This window comes from Triturus cristatus, chromosome 8 (assembly GCF_964204655.1).
Source record: "Triturus cristatus chromosome 8, aTriCri1.1, whole genome shotgun sequence".
NCBI classification, from domain to species: domain Eukaryota; kingdom Metazoa; phylum Chordata; class Amphibia; order Caudata; family Salamandridae; genus Triturus; species Triturus cristatus.
Genome location: NC_140591.1, coordinates 1,279,296,901 through 1,279,313,144, shown reverse-complemented (window position 1 = coordinate 1,279,313,144; position 16,244 = coordinate 1,279,296,901). Strand labels below are relative to the sequence as shown.

At 47.6% G+C, this 16,244-nt stretch overlaps 1 protein-coding gene across 11 annotated transcripts in view; it reads right to left on the bottom strand.

The window, feature by feature from the left end:
* Window positions 1–11,203: 11,203 nt before the first annotated feature.
* Window positions 11,204–16,244, bottom strand: part of POU1F1 (POU class 1 homeobox 1) — a 126,736-nt gene continuing 121,695 nt past the window's right edge. For all 11 annotated transcript variants that reach the window (XM_085623012.1, XM_085623005.1, XM_085623009.1 and 8 more), the window contains one exon: window positions 11,204–14,158. In XM_085623012.1, coding sequence (XP_085479138.1) covers window positions 13,945–14,158 — 214 coding nt within the window. In that variant the 3' untranslated portion in view covers window positions 11,204–13,944. The remainder of the gene's footprint in view (window positions 14,159–16,244) is intronic.

The window sequence follows — 16,244 nt, the reverse complement described above, 5'->3', positions numbered from 1 at the left end:
GCCCGGTGACCCCTTCTGGTGGGCATAGCGGTCCATGTTGTTAGTCTGGGTGTAGCCTCCCCGCCTGGTACTTTTGGGCTTCTGTTTTTCGGCGTCCGATTTACTCGACATCGCTATCTGCCGCGGGGACAATCTCTTTGCCCATACAGAGTAGACAACCATGCAGCCAGTGACTGGTGCTACCCACGTCCAGGCCGGGCGCGATGGAGACAGGAAAGCGAAAGCGAAAGTGAAAGTGAGGACACCTTCCCTCCGACGACTCGCCCCTCGCGTGGCCGCTGTTGTTCAATTAGTGCACGGGCACTGTGCCAACGCAAGTCCCGGGCACCTTCCGGGGAGTAGGCCACAAACTTCCAGGCAGTACAACTTCGGTCTCCGGTGGGCGATTTCGATCCGGACAACGGCTCTCGCCTCAGCAACGGCTCCCCTCCAATATTCCGGGCATCAAAAGCAGGATAATAGACAGGATATCTGCCGGAGGGAGCGAGGGTCTCGGGAGCTCTAGGCTCACGCGGCCATCTTGATCACGCGCTAAGCTCCTCCCCATTGTTTTTGAGTATATAGATCTTTGTGCTAAAGCCACACTTTGTTTATTACTTATTTTGCACAGTGTTGGTTGTTGTTGACTTGTTTGTGCAGTCTCCTTTCTTAGTAAGGATTATGGCTAGCCGCAGGATTACTGCTCAGCAGGTTGTTGGAATGCTTTTTGAGTCTTCCTCTGACCATGTTTCAGAGACTGACTCTGCATCTGAGGCAGAGGAGGGAGGGGAAGATTCAGGCAGTGAGTTTTCTTTTCACATGGAATCATCGGATGATGAAGCTACTCTCAGTGCAGATGAAGCAACTCTTAGTGCGGATGAAGTGCCTGTTTTAGAGAAGGACATTGATTTGCCAATAGTGCAGCAAGAGGCATCTGGGCTGCAGCCTGGGGCTGCAAGGCTTCCAGTTGGAAGTGATGGCCTCTGGGTTGCCCCAGGCATGGTGCAGCCGGCATTGCCAGACTTTACTGATGTTCCAGGGTGTAGAGTGAATACAGAATTGTTTTTGCCAATAACATTTTTTCAGTTGTTTATGGACGATGTGTTTTTGGCAGAGATTGTTGAGCAGACTAATTTGTATGCCAAACAGTTTTTGAGGGACGACAATGCCAGCCTTAGGCCCCACTCTAAAGCTACCCAGTGGACTCCCACATATCTGGAAGAAATGAAGAAGTTCTTGGGTTTAACTTTTTTAATGGGCATCCTAAGGAAGCCATCAATGTCTTCATATTGGTCTACTTGTCCCTTGATGGCAACGTCTATATTTCCGGTAGTCATGAGTCGTGATAGCTATTTGCTTCTGCTTCGGATGCTGCATTTTGTCAATAATAGTTTAGCGTTGGCACGAGATCACCCTGATTGTGACCGTCTTTTTAAGATTTGGCCTGTCATTGATCACTTTGTTGATCGATTTTCTGAGATCTATGCTCCAGGGAAAGAAATAGCAGTGGATGAGTCTTTGGTGTTGTTCAAGGGCTGCTTGGTTCTTAGGCAATATATTCCTAGTAAGAGGGCACGCTATGGAATTAAGCTGTATATGCTGTGTGACAGTAGGACTGGATATGTCTCTAATTTTAGGGTGTGCACCGGTAAGGAATCCAGGATTAACCCCCCTGGTTGTCCATCCACTTTTGGAGTGACTGAGAAAATTGAGTGGGAACTTGATAGGGGACCTTTTAACAAAGGCCACCATTTATATGTAAATAACTTCTACACTGGTGTGTGGTTGTTCAGGGAATTGGCCAAAGTGGACACTGTTGCTTTTGGCACAATACGCTCTAACCATAAAGGTTTCCCAAAAGAACTTGTTTGTCAAAAGCTTGTGCGGGGACAGTGCAGTGCGTTGCGATGAACTTCTAGCTGTGAAGTTTTCAGAAAGAAGAGATGTCTACATGCTGACTACCATCCATGACTGGTGTTTGGCTGGCGGTGTGTGTGGACTGGCACTTGGCTGGCGGTGTGCGTTGACTGGCGCTTGCCTGGCGGTGTGCATGGACTGGCGCTTGGCTGGTGGTGTGAGTGGATTGGCACTTTGCTGGTGGTGTGAGTGGACTGGCGCTTGGCTGGTGGTGTGAGTGGACTGACGCTTGGCTGGCGGTGTGTGTGGACTGGCACTTGGCTGGTGGTGTGCGTGTACTGGTGCTTGGCTGGCGGTGTGCGTGAACTGGCGCTCAGCTGGTGGTGTGCGTGGACTGGCGGTGTGGGTGGACTTGCACTTGGCTGGTGGTGTGAGTGGACTGGCGCTTGGCTGGTGGTGTGCATGGACTGGCACTTGGCTGGCAGTGTGCGTGGACTGGTGCTTGGCTGGCAGTGTGCGTGAACTGGCACTTGGCTGCCAGTGTGCGTGGACTGGTGCTTGGCTGGCGGTGTGGGTGGACTTGCACTTGGCTGGCGGTGTGGCTGGACTGGTGCTTGGCTAGCGGTGTGTGAGTAGTGACTTGCTGCTGGTCACTACACACACTGCTAGCCAAACGCCACTCCACGCAATCCATGAGCTGGTGTGGTTGCTGTGTCAGGAATGTGGGTGTGTGAAGGTGATGGGCCCTTGAATGGCGCTGTCTGCTGGTGTGAGTGTTGTAATGTGCTGGGTCCGTGGCTGGCGGTGTGCTTAGTTTTGTATGTGTCATACGTATGAAAGGGGTATGAATGGCCTGTAAAGAGGTTGGTGCTTTGTTGGGGCTTTACAGCTCACGAGCTGTGAGTCAATGGTTCAGTTTCTCGTCCTTTCAATTATTAACAGTGCATTTCATTTTTGTGAAATCTCTGGTTAATACAACTGTGTATACTGAACCATCACTCACCCTCGTGCCAAATCCAACCAGTATGTATGTGTGCAGAAATATTTGTCTTTCTGTTTTTGTCAAGCAGGGTGTACCTTGTCCCTTTTTGTGAATGTTGTAATGTGTTGGTTTCGTGCCTGATGGTGTGAATGGTCTTGTGTGCATCATGTATGAAAGGTGTGTGAATGGCCTGTAAAGCGGTTGGTGCCTTGTCGTGGCTTTTCAGCTCACGAGCTGCGAGTCATGGTTCCGTTTTTTGTCCTTTCAATTGTTGACAGTGCATTTCATTTTTGTGAAATCTCTTGTTAATAACATTATACTGAACCATCTCTCGCCCTCGTGCCAAATCCAACCAGTCTGTGTGTGTGCTTGAAGAATAGATGGCTGTGCAGTAATCTTTGTCTTTTTTGTCTCTCTGCCAAGGTGTACATTTCATCTAAGAAAAACCTACCAACTGTAGATATTGTCATAATCTAAACACCCATGGGAGTACATGGTGATGTCTTTCTTGTGGATCCCAACAAGTTATCTTACCCACAATGTCCTGCAAACCTCAAAATGTGACTGTCACATTTTCCTTGCATTATTGTGCTCAAATTTTCACGCTGAAGAAAGTAACAACAAATTTCCAACCCCCCAGCATTTCTCCAAGTATCCCAAAAGAAATGGTACCTCACTTGTGTGGGGGGGCCAAGTACCCGCGGCGGGGAAGGGACCAAAACCTATTGAGGCAACATCAAAATGACCTATCACAAACCAACCTGGTTTTGCAAGGGGGGTCCCATGAGTTTTTGGCCCAGGGCTCTGCGGCCATCTAGGGAAACCTACCAAACCAACACATTTCTGAAAACTAGACACCGGAGGGGGTTCAGCGAGGTATGGCTTGTGTGGGTACCCCAACATTCTCCTACCCAGAATCCCCTGTAGACCACAAATTTTGCTGAAAAAAATCACTTTTTTCTCAAATTACTCTGTGGTAAAGTTCTGGAATCTGCGTGGATCCCCAGATCTCCCAATAAAAATGGTACCTCACTCGTGTGGGGGTTTTGGCCCTGGGCTCGACGGCCATCTTGTGAAAGTACCAAACCCAAACATTTCTGAAAACTAGACACCCAGGGGAGTCCAATGAGGTATGGCTTGCGTGGATCCCTCAATGTTTTCCTACTCAGAATGCCATGCAAACCTCAAATTTAGAGGAAAAGAAACAATTTTCCACATATTTTTGTATGGAATCACAGTGCCGGCACAAATGTCCTACCCCACAGCGTTCCCCTGAGTCTCCCGAGTAAAATGATACCTCACTTATGTGGGTGGGGCAAGGGCCTGTGACTGGTAAGAGCCCACAACATAGGGAATAAGGGTATAGCACTGAGAATTCTAAGACCTATATTTTTTTAAAAATACGTTTTTAGCCAATTCGGCATTGGACACTCACACAGGTTGGTTTGCGATAGGTAATTTTGATGTTGCCTAAATAGGTTTTGGGCCCTTGCCTGTCGCAGGTACTTTGACCCACCCACGCAAGTGAGGTACCATTTTTCTCGGAAGACTTTGGGGAACGCAGGTTGGGTGGAAATTTGTGGATCCACGCAGATTCCAGAACTTTCCACCACAGAAATGTGAGGAAAATGTGTTTTTTTTTACAATATTTTAGGTTTGCAAGAGATTCTGGGTAACAGAACCTGGTGAGAGCCAGTCAAGTTACCCCATCTTGGATTCCCCTCGGTGGCTAGTTTTTAAAAATGTTTAGGTTTGCTAGGTTTCTCTAGGTGCCGGCAGAGCTAGGGTTAAAAAACTACAGCTAGGCACTTTGCAAAAAAAGGGTAATTTTTCATTGTGAAAATGTGGTGTGTTCACGTTGTGTTTTGAGTAGGCCTGGGCCAAAATTCCGTTCCATTCAAGGAAATTGCGATAATTTGGCATTTTCGCGTTCCGCGGAAAGCGCAAAAATGTCAAAATTTCCGCATTCCGAAGCTTAGCGATAATTTGTTTCTTGCTCGCTCTGTAAAATAATACATTCTTGCGTGCGCGCGATCGCCTTACCTGAATCCCCGCGTTCGCCGACAATCGTGCAGTGAGGCGTGTGTCTATATGCGTCCAGAAACTTGGTTAGAGCTGCCTCTGCATCCTGTCTCTGTTCTACGGCAATACGCAGGTCTCTGTTCAGCGTGCGCATCAGCCTCTCAACGTCCCCATTCGCCTGCGGCCACAGGGTAGTTATCCGCCTGTGTTTGATCGCTCATTTTCCCATGTATTCCTTGAGTTCTTGGCCTTGGAAGGGCGGCCCATTATCAGATCGGAGTTCCTTGGGGTTCCCTAGCAGGGCGAATGTCTTTTCCAGAGCCATCCGTATGTGTTGGAAAGATGTGGACTCCACTATCTCTACCACAGGGAATTTCGTGTAGGCATCCACGAGCACTAGCATTTGTCTCCCATCCGGGAAGCTGCCGAAGTCCACACTCACATTGGACCACGGGTGATGACACGGTTCCTCCGTGATGACCGGCGCTGATGGTGGGCCACCTCCTGTGATCGTGCATGCTCGGCATCGCCGTACTAGCTCTTCCACTTTTGCGTCCATGGCTGGAAACCAGACCTTGTTCCTGAGTCGTGCCTTGGTTTTCGCCATGCCCTGATGGCTTTCATGTGTCAGTTGCAGGAAACGGCCTTGCAGTGTCCTTGGGACCACTAGGAGATGGCCTCTCAGAACTGCGCCACACTCCCCTACGCTTAGCTCATGACGAACTTGCCACAGCTGCTGCTGTGCGTGCTTTTCTTCTTCCGTGAGCACCCTGTTCCCTTCTAAAAACCTCTTCCACTCGTGAGCTGCCAGGGCCCTTTTGACTTTGATCAGGGTCTCGTCATTGTCCGTGGCTTGGCCAACTTCTTCCAGGGTCACCGCATCTGGGCAAGCGTCACAGACAATCATCTGAACATAGGCGTTGGAGTATCTGACGTCCGTGGGGACGCATGCCGGGGGAAGGTCCTCTGGGTGCCGGGAGAGGTAGTCTGCAGGGTTGTGTGCCCCTGGGCGGAAAAGTACTGTGAATCGGTACTGCTGCAGCTGTACTGCCCATCGTTCAATGTGGGGAGGAGCCAGCCGTGTGGAGCCTCCAAACAGTGAGACCAGGGGTTTGGGGTCGGTGATCACGTTGAAGTCTTGCCCAAACAGGTACAGATGAAAGTGTTGGCACGCCCACTTTATTGCCAAGGCTTCTCTCTCTATTTGTGCGTACCTTGTCTCCGTGCCAGATAGCGCACGACTGGCATAGGCAACCGGCTTCCATGTTCCTCCTTCGTGTTATTGTAGTAGTACTGCCCCAAGGCCCACCGGGCTTGCGTCTACCACAAGTTCAGTCGCCCTTCCGGGGCGGAAGTATGCCATGACTGTTTTGTCTTGCAGGGCCGCCTTGATCTTTGCGAACGCTGCGTTGGCTTCCACCGTCCCTATCCAGGGCTGGTCGCTTCGTGTGAGGACGCGAAGGGGTTCAGACAGGGCAGCTAGGTTCAGGATGAACCTACCGCAGTACGTTGCCATCGCGAGGAAACTCCTCACTTCGGTGGGTGACTTGGGGATGCTTGCCGACCGCAGGGCAAGTGCCTTCTTCGGATCTACTTTGAGGCCTTCTTGCGTGAACGTGTAGCCGAAGAAGTCAATGGATTCTTGATAGAACACGCACTTCTCCTTGTGTAGTGTTAGGCCATGGTCTCTGAGCCGCTGGAGTGTTGCCATCAACTGTGCATGATGGTCTTCAAGTGTACATGAGAACACCAGGATGTCATCGCTTAGGTTGATTACTCCGGTCAGGCCTGACAGGGTTTCTCTAATGGCGTTCTGAAATACCTCAGTCGCTGAAGATACTCCAAAACTGAGTCGCTTATATCGTCTGAGGCCCACATGTGTAGCGAAGGTCGTTATGTATCTGCTGTTTGGTTCTAGCTCCAGCTGGTGGTACCCCGCATTGAGGTCCAATTTTTAAAACCATTTAGCGCCGTTTAGGTCCGCTACGATGTCATCCATGGTTGGTGTTACATGGCGCTCTCTCTTGACAGCAGCGTTGGGTAGCCTCATATCGACGCACAGTCGAATCGCTCCCGGTTGTTTTGGCTTCGGAGCGACCACTAGCGGAGATACCCAGGGTGTGGGACCAGTGACCTTCTCAATGACGTCTAGCGCGTCGAGTTTTGCCAACTCCGCTTCGACCTGGGGCCTCAGGTTGTACGGTACCCTCCGGTGACGCAGGGCTACCGGTTTAACTGTGGGGTCTATATGGAGCTGAAATTGTTTTCTCTTCAGCTTTCCTAGCCCTGTGAAAAGTTCAGGAAACTCCCTCATAATGTCCTCAGCATGTGCTTCATGCACTTCGTTCGTGAAAAACACAAGCCCCAAGTCCTCAGCTGTGTGGCAACTCAGGAGGGTGCCCTTCCTTCCCCCCGTCACGTGGAACCTGGCCGTGGTGGAGAGAGGACCGCTGGTGACCGTCGTCTCAAAGCTGCCTCGTAGGGGAAGGGGGTCGACCCCACCATATGCGTATATTCTCGCTTTGGTTGGTAGCAGAGGGGGTCGGTGCGCCATTACTTCGAACTGTTGAGAGTCCATGACGTTCACCATCGCCCCGGTGTCTATGAGTGCCTGGAGGTCGGTACCAAATAGCCTGACCGAGCACATGGGCGGCAGCCTGCGCCGGCGTCCTGGCTGTCCTACGAAGGAGACGTAGTATACCTCATCGTCTTCGTCTTCCAGATCAAGATTCTGTTGGTGCGGTGCATCCTTTTTTGATTCGTCCGGGTCAGCTATCGACAGTTGTCTGACTCTTTGTGTGAACCCTCTCGGTCTTCTTGGGGCAAACCGTGACTGCCCACTGCGGCATACTTTGGCGTAGTGATTCAATTTCCCACAGCGGGAACACTCTTGCCCCTTCGCTCCGCACGTGGCCGTGGGAGGATGATCTTCTCCGCAATTCCCGCAGGGTCCTCCAGGTGGCGGTCTTGTCCTGACTGGTGTGGACGGTGGTCGCCTTCGGATCACGTCGACGCGTTCTTCTTTGACCTGAGGAGGCCGTGTACTGATTTGCACCGGAGGTGGCTTGTGGAGAGCTGCGGCCATCTCTTCCGCCCGGACGTCCGAGAGTTTGTGTGACCTGGCTAGCACCAGGATCTGGTCCAGCGTGATGCCGGGCTGACGCAGTATCAGCTTTCTGAGCAGTATTGATTTGCAGCCCAGTATGATCTGGCTTCTTATTTCCTCCCTCTGGGCGGCGAATCCGCAGGTGGCCGCTAACTTCCTCAGGCGCGCATGAAATATGTCGACTGACTCATCCTCTAATTGTAAGGAGAGTCGAAATTAGAATTTCTCAAAGTCCGGGTCAAGTTGTGGATCAAAGTGTTGATTGAGAGCCGCCACCGCTGCATTGTAATCATCTGCGTTGCCTGTGTTTGGAAGGGTCTCGAATAAATCATAAATCTCTGGTCCCCCGTAGAAGATTAGCAGGGAGCGTTTCACCGTGCCGTCCGCCTCACGGGTCCCCGTGAAATAGTTGTTGAGCTGGCCGACCCACGCTCTCCATAGGGGGGCCGCGGTGGCTGGATCCGCCATTTCGCTGAACGGCGGGAGTGGGTTGACTTGCGCGTGTCGCGGTTCATTCACCCTTCCCCCCCCTCCTTGGGCCGCAGCTGGGCCCGGCGGGGCGTTGTTGCCCGCCTGCTGCTGAACGCTCATGCTTATGGGTGGGGCACTCCGGCGTGCCCGGCGCTACACCCAGGAGGGCGGCTGGGCTGGGAGAGGTGGGTGCCTCACGCGCGCATGGGCAGCGGCAGACAGCTTGGCGCGTGCAGGGTGGTGTACTCACTCCAACGTGGGACGTCCCGGACCCTTGAGGCAGCCGGCACCTGGCAGCAGGCAGGACGGAGATGGCTGAGTCACCCCACACCTGAAGGAGTCCAGCGACCCAGATGGGCCCCGCAGTAGTGGATGGGGATCCAGCTGGAGCTCTTGATGTTGCCAATGCTTGATTTTCAAGGAGCCCCTCAGGCGCGTTAGAGCGCCATGGAAACCGGCCAGGTGTGACCTCTCTCCGCGTGCTGGGCGCGATGCCTGCACTCTGTCGCCCTCAGGGCGGAGCGCTCCAGCAACCACGTGGCGATGGGCGGATTCCTGCGGGCGAGGTCACAGGGCTCTGCGGCGGCAGTCGCGGCGCAGATCAGCACGCGCAGCGCTCCCCTCGGGCCTCAACGGTGACGCGCCCTTCCCCTGGAGTGAGCCTCCGGCGGAGAGGGAGACACCCGGGCGGGCTCAGGGAGGCAGGACAGCTGATGCGCCACAGTCCGGACGCGCAGCCGGCCACAGGATGAATGCCGATGACGGTGGAGCGTCGCGGGTGGGCTCCGCTGACGCCGCGGCAACAGCTCCAGGCTGCTATAGGCACGCAGCGGGACTTCCGGCCTCGTCACCAGTGTGGTGACCTAGGGGCAGGCCACGTGTGCAGGACACCTGTCGCAAGGACTACCAGGACGCTGAGGTAGTGTGCTCAACCGGAAAGTCCCCTAGCGGTCTTCCGTAACTTTATTTATACCCCGAGGCGAGCACGCCTAGAGGGGTGGGGGATGCGTGTACAGTGTAGTACATTGTATAGTAGAGGCTGAGTGGCTCTCTACAGTCACCTTTCTGTTTTATTGCCCTGGACATCAGGTGGGGAGGAGTAAGTAACAAGCTATAAAGAATCTAAGTGCGTTGGGGCTGAAAAGACTACCAGGACAGTTTGCGGTTTCTCAGGATGGGTGTCGGCTGTACAAGGAAATCACCGCTGACACTTGGATCGCCCGTAAGCTAACCCAACTTGTGTAATTAATACACTTGCGACATATTTTATCCACAAAGAGTGCCATTGGCATTTAGTATGTTACATGCATTGTATTGTTGTAATTTCAAGGGTCCTCACATCGTCAAAGGGCTAGGGGTAGCAATGCTATGTAAACATCTGTGAGATGCCTTGGGTTGATCCAAAACACGAGGAACAGCCCTTCAAGTCAATGCCTGAAGGAGGCTAACCCACTAAATAAGCCGATTGCTGAAGTGGGTGACCTAAAGCCTCATTCTGAATGTTCTATGAGCTGTGTATAGTGTGTGGTCTGTGTGTGATGTGAGGTGACATGGTGTCCATTAAGACATCTATTGCTGTATGTAGCCAGACCTAAAAATAACCGTCTGCTTGAACCAGATTCCTTGAAAGGGAATAAACCAGATCCCTTTTTAATTCAAGGTTGCTATTTAGACATTTATGTGTTTTCTTAACAACTTGCCCTTTCAGTATATTTCTTTTGGCTTCTGCAAGAATATCATAATCCCACTACCACTTTGGACAAGTGTACCCTGTTCACACTGAATCCCTTGCAGATACTGCGAATCTAAGAATTGGAAGGTTTTAGGTCAGGACATCAAAATGAATTTATGAATAAACTTCTTATGAGTTGGGATTCACTACATTTTGAAATAACTATATTTATTTTATTTGTGCATAATTTCTCAGCTCAACACATGTAAACTATGGTGCTTGCACGCGACCAAAGCATCTTCCCTTAAATCAGCAAACCACAGATGCAAATCCCAATTCGCCTTCCATCGTTCCAAAGCCTTCAAGATGAGTACTAATGTGCTGGGTAATAATACTACTTCGTATTTGAATACCAGCGGCAACTCAATTCAATGTGTTCCCTATGTAAAGGCATTGTTATGATTTGATTTATTACACCTCGGCCGGTGGCCAACAGATGGTGTGCATGGTGATGAGAAAGACTCCAGAGTAATGGAACATAGTAACACATGCTTTTCCTTTTCTTTCACTGTGAAAGACCTGGTAATGTTTGTGGTAAAGACTTCCTACTATTAAATATTTGGTTATGGATGATGCAATCAGAGTACCAAGAACATCTGAGCTGGTGGGTGGACAGCCGCGACCTGTGCAGGTAAGAGTGGTGGGGCCGGGATGTGGAGGGATTCAACTGACAACCACAAGGGAGAATTAAATGAATATTTTTTTATTTTTCCCTTGTCGTCGTCTGTCGAAATCCTCCCCCTGCCCCCCATCCCCACCGCTCTTACCTGCACGGGCCACGGATGTGGGTGGAACCTATAGTATATTCGAAGGTTTGGAAAATCAAACGTTGAAACGCAGATTAGGTGCCATTGCTATGCAACCTAAAGTCTGTTCGTTCTCCAGAGGCTGGCCTCGCCCTTTTATTCAACACAGCTTCCTCGTAACCAGCCTAAAATCGCCCTTTCCCCCCACCTTGATGTCAACATCCAAAGAACTCATCAATGAGGTTAAGTTGACTTTGCAAGGCACTCATGGTTGTGAAACCAATTTGTTCAAGAAATCTGGCCTTCGGTTACTGTTCTTCAGTACTTTATTCGTTAAGGCTAAAGATGCTGATATTTATATATTAATTTTCTTATTCCAATAAATAGAAAATCAAAACAAAGTAACACAGTTACAAGACAAGCTAAATACATAATATTATGGCATGCACACAGTCTTGCACACGGTCAGGACAACACTCCTTGGACATCTTCACAAACATTAGATGAACTAAACCGAACAGGGCCTCTGAGGCACTTCTAATGTGGAAGGGGTTACACTGGGATCAATGTAAGTTTAAAAATCATTGGCATAAAGGCCCATATAATTTAATGTGCACGTAAAGCATATTTTCCCAGTCAAGTGCATAATTGGTTTTGTTTGTCCCTGTTGAATCTTCACCCACCCACATGTGTATGTGTGGGCAGCTGGGGTCAGTGTATATAGCACAGTCCTCCGGAACAGGAAATAAGGTTCATTAATATGCAATCACAGAAAGGTAAGAGATCCCCAGGCAAATTGGTGTCAATGCTATCGGAAATTAATTCACAGGGGTGTATTGACTATGTGACGGTATGATGTGTATGATAAAGTACCCCCAACCATGCATAATTGCAGAGGCACTGATTTACCACACACAAGTATAGTGCCACAAGCTGCATCCCCTTACAGGGTTATGAAACTTCGAGGTGATCTGCAGTTTCCTCCCAAAAATTTGGAGGTGTTTCTTATATGGCATGATATCCCTCTAAATGTGGTGTTATTGTGCCACCGGCTCAATCTCTATGTATTGATCATGTTGTCTCATGGGTCTTCCATTGTTGTCAAATCCCTGGTATTGTGCATTTCCTTTAACTGTGCAGTTCTATGTTTCTTTAATTTACACAGGCCTACTTTAATCTTCTTCCACTCCTTTACAAGCACAGTGTCCTTCTTTGAAATTTGTCTTAGTTCCATCCTGCATTCCAGTGTTTAATAGTCACGTAATTTGTCCATCTTTACAAAAATAAAAAATTAAAATACAGAGTTTTTCTCTTACATCCCTCTGTTTTTTTTGAAGAAATGGTAAATTCTGATATTTTACAATGCTATTGCGTAAGGATCGTTTTTTTCATCCTCTCTCATTGTCAGAGGCCACAATTCTGAGGAAGGTAGAGTGAAATTATTGCCTGGAATCGCACTTTGCCTGATTTAGAGTGAGAAGGTTTTTCTAAACCCCGCCTTTCTGGGTGTGGGAGAACCATACCCACTTTTTCCAGCCAGGATTTATGGCCAGAAAAATTGCATGAGACTGTGTGGCAGCAGCAGCGAAGCTTCATTCACATTTTCTTTTTGAGAAGGGGGACCCTACCACAAAAATATTTCCCTTCCTCTCTATTCCAACATGACCAACATACCCAGAGGTCTCTGTACGCATTTACCACCTGCTCTGAGCAGGTGGTAAAAGTCTGCATTAAACCACCATGAAATTTGATGTGTGGTTTTACATCCCAAAAATATTTGCCCCACCTGGTAATTCTCCATTCCACAATCCTGGTGGGTATTTATCGCACAGTATTGTAAAATTGCATGTGAGGGCGCGGTTAAGCCAACTTGTGTAACTTGTAATCGGTCATACCCGTGCTGAGCACTATTGAACCCTCTTTGCTCCTTTCTAGCAGTAAAGTAAAACTAAGAACATAAGTGGTGCTTTGACTGCTATGTAAGTGTTGCAAACTGGCAGGCACAAATGCAGACTTCCCTGGGAAGTACCACATAACCAGTTTTGAATGAGCAGTTTATTAATTTGTCTGGGTAAAAATTGGGTAAAAAATCTGGGCGTGGCAATAGACAACAATTTATCCATGGAACAACATGTTAAGATTTTAACAGGAAAATGTTTTGGCCTGATGCGTACCTTGAAGAAGATTTTTCCGTGGGTTCCTCTCTCTGCTAGAAGGGTTCTGATCCAGTCACTGCTAGTCAGTAGACTGGATTATGGGAACGCTCTCCTAGTGGGGGTGAGGGAGGATCTGTTGTCGAGGTTACAAGTCATGCAAAACACGGCGGCTCGTTTTGCTTTGAATAAACCGCCACTTACGCCATCCTCCCCGCTTTTGAGAGAATTGCATTGGCTGCCGATTAGAAGGAGGGCTCCCTTTAAACTTCTCTGCCTAGTTTTTAAGGCACGTGTCGGACAAGGTCCTGCATATCTTACAAGTAAGCTCGTTTGGTACACTCCTGCCCGTTGCCTAAGATCTAGCGGCCAAAAGTTTCTCCAAATGCCAAGAATTAGAAAAGTGAAGATAGGTGGGCGTGATTTTTCCTATCTGGCACCCAAACACTGGAATCTGCTGCCTTTAGATCTGCGCTCCTGCACAGATCTAACCATCTTCAAGAAGCATTTAAAGATCTGGTTATTTAACTGAGCTGCCGGGGCCATGGAAGCCTGCCTCCACAGGCGCCGAGAGATCCCTTGGGGGATGATTTGTGCGCTTTATACATTTAAAATAAATAAACTATTGTCCTTATCACATAAATATTATTGTGATGGAGGCTTTTGGATTTGTCAGTGGTGAAAGCTGTCATCTAGATTTTAATTTGTCAGCAGTAAATTGCCCCATATATGTTAGCACTAAATTGGAGGATAGTGTGTATTTTTCATTGTTGGCAGTGATATCTAAGTGCTAAAATAAATTGCATCGTTTGGGACAGTATTCTTTTTTAAACACCACTTTAAAAGAAATAAATAGCAATTTAATAATATCAGCCAAATTCATTTCATTGAACCCTTCATCTGCACTCGTGGTGATCCTTTGTGAAAGTGCTAAAGCTGTTCTGGTGCAAGCTCGTCTTGACCCGCTTCTCTCGTTGCCTTCGGTTGCAGAACCAGACGCGCACCACTTCCTTCTCCAGGTTGAGTCCCTCCGCCATCCTCATTACCTCTTGTGAGGAGGGCTTACTTTGTTCTCCGAAGTGTGCCTCAAGAGCCTCTTTGGCAGCAATACTGTAAAAATTAGCATATATATATTAATTGTTTCCTCTAGCACAGATCTACAAATGCACAGTTGCATTTCAGAAAAGAAGAAACAGCAGTTGTTAATTGGCACAGTTACTTAAAATTGGTGTCTACAGAACAACGCATTTTAACCTTTATTATATACATAATACTTGGGATTCTGTAATTCTCTGTATAAATGGCAGTCACTAATTTCTTTATAATCAGCGACTTGTGACGCACCCAGGTGCCGATTATAAAGAAAAGATGCTATAATTCAACTATTATAAGTTATTACAGTCAATTTCTTAGGTCAAAATGCCTGCTGCCAGACACTGAGGTGAAAGGCAGGTCAGGTCAGGTCACAGGAGCATAACTGAAGCAGCTGTTTAGAGCAACAAACAGAATGCTACTTTTCTTTCTTTGGCTCTATTTTAATAGCTTACAATGCCAAGCAGAGATAATATATTTCTTTTTTGCACTCCTTAGATAGACAAAACCTAGAAACTTTCTGCTTGTTTCTATACGTTCCGAGTTGCTGTAGCTTTTTCTTTTTTTTAAACTGACTTGTATTTAACTGTTTCTAATATCTGTTTGCAACAAATATCTAACAGGTTTTTGATGTGTTCAATTTTGCACTAGAGGTTTTATTTTTATTCTTCATGTTCATGTTGCAAACATGATCACTCTTTCATATCAAAGAGCTACGCATCAAGTGCTTTGTGGAAAAGGAGATAGTGTGACCATGTATTATATGGGTTAAATTACTCCCTGGCATACATGATTAGTATATTTCAAGTCACCTTGAGTTCCATAACCTTATGAAGGCATCATTCCTCAAAATAGTAATATAACTCGTCAGTGACAATGCAATATCCTCATAATGTACAGCCAGCGGGAGTACTTTATCCTTTATATCACTGTTGTCAAGAAGGGATATTAATTGTATGACTTTTATACCAATTGTCTTTTATGTCATAATTCATATTAGAACATTTGAAATGTTGAGTGCTCTATTGAAGACAACAAAGACAGCCCCGGGTTTACAATGGCTGCTGTAAGTCTTCTGCTCCAACTTTCCAACGTTTATCTTTATGTTTCTCACTTTTTAATTTGGAACATTCTACCCTTAGTGGGTGGAATGTTCTAATAGCCTTATAGCCCTTCTGCCTCGGGCTGTACCTGTTGTTAAAAGCCCTCTCCCTCGTTATAGGCCCTCTCTCGTGGCACAGGTTTAAGAACTCGAGATCAGGGCCTTAAACAACAGATAAAGCCCTTGGCAGCGGGCTATAAGGCTATAAGATTTGTCCATGTTTATATAAACATTTGAAATAAACATGCCAAGTGTTATATAGTGTAATGAGAGTTTGCTTTATGGCATGGTCGCAGGTGCAAAATTAACATTAAGCCCGTTGCTTACTGTTCAGTTTATAAATTTAGGCAGCCTTTTCAGAAAATGCACTTTGAAGTACGTTTTGTAGTTCTTCAATAGTACTATAAAAAAACTACAAAATGCTATTCACAAACCTTTGTATGGTGGTTCTACCTCTGCTTCTCCTAATATTTTCTGTGCCGAGATCTCAGCCCTAAGGTGTGGAGCGTCACAAGTATACGTTGTAGTAGTCAATGTGGAAGGGTTAGGAAAGTGGCTGGGAATTGGGGAATACTTATTACGAAAGGTGAGGTTCATAGGGAGGAGTAAGGAGGGGTTAAGTCAGGGGTAGGTAGGCTTCTAAAGAGGGTTGTGTACCCACACACAAAAGAGTAAGCCCATTGCTGTGCATGAACTGCCCGTCTAAAGTTACTACATCTAAAAAGGGACCTGAGTAAATGAATCCAGCTTATACCTAAAGTAAATCAAGCACCACACATGGCCAACCACTGGCACTGCAACATCCTCCATTAGCGATCAATGGCGGTAGGGACTTAAAATAAAACTGCATAGGAAATAATGTTAAATGTAATAAATTATGTAAAATAGTTACAAATATAAATATTTATAATTTGATGCAAACAAATCTATAAATAGTACATATATTATTTATAACATTTTTAAGTAACCTTTTTTGAATGTAACAAGTAATTCCCACATAAA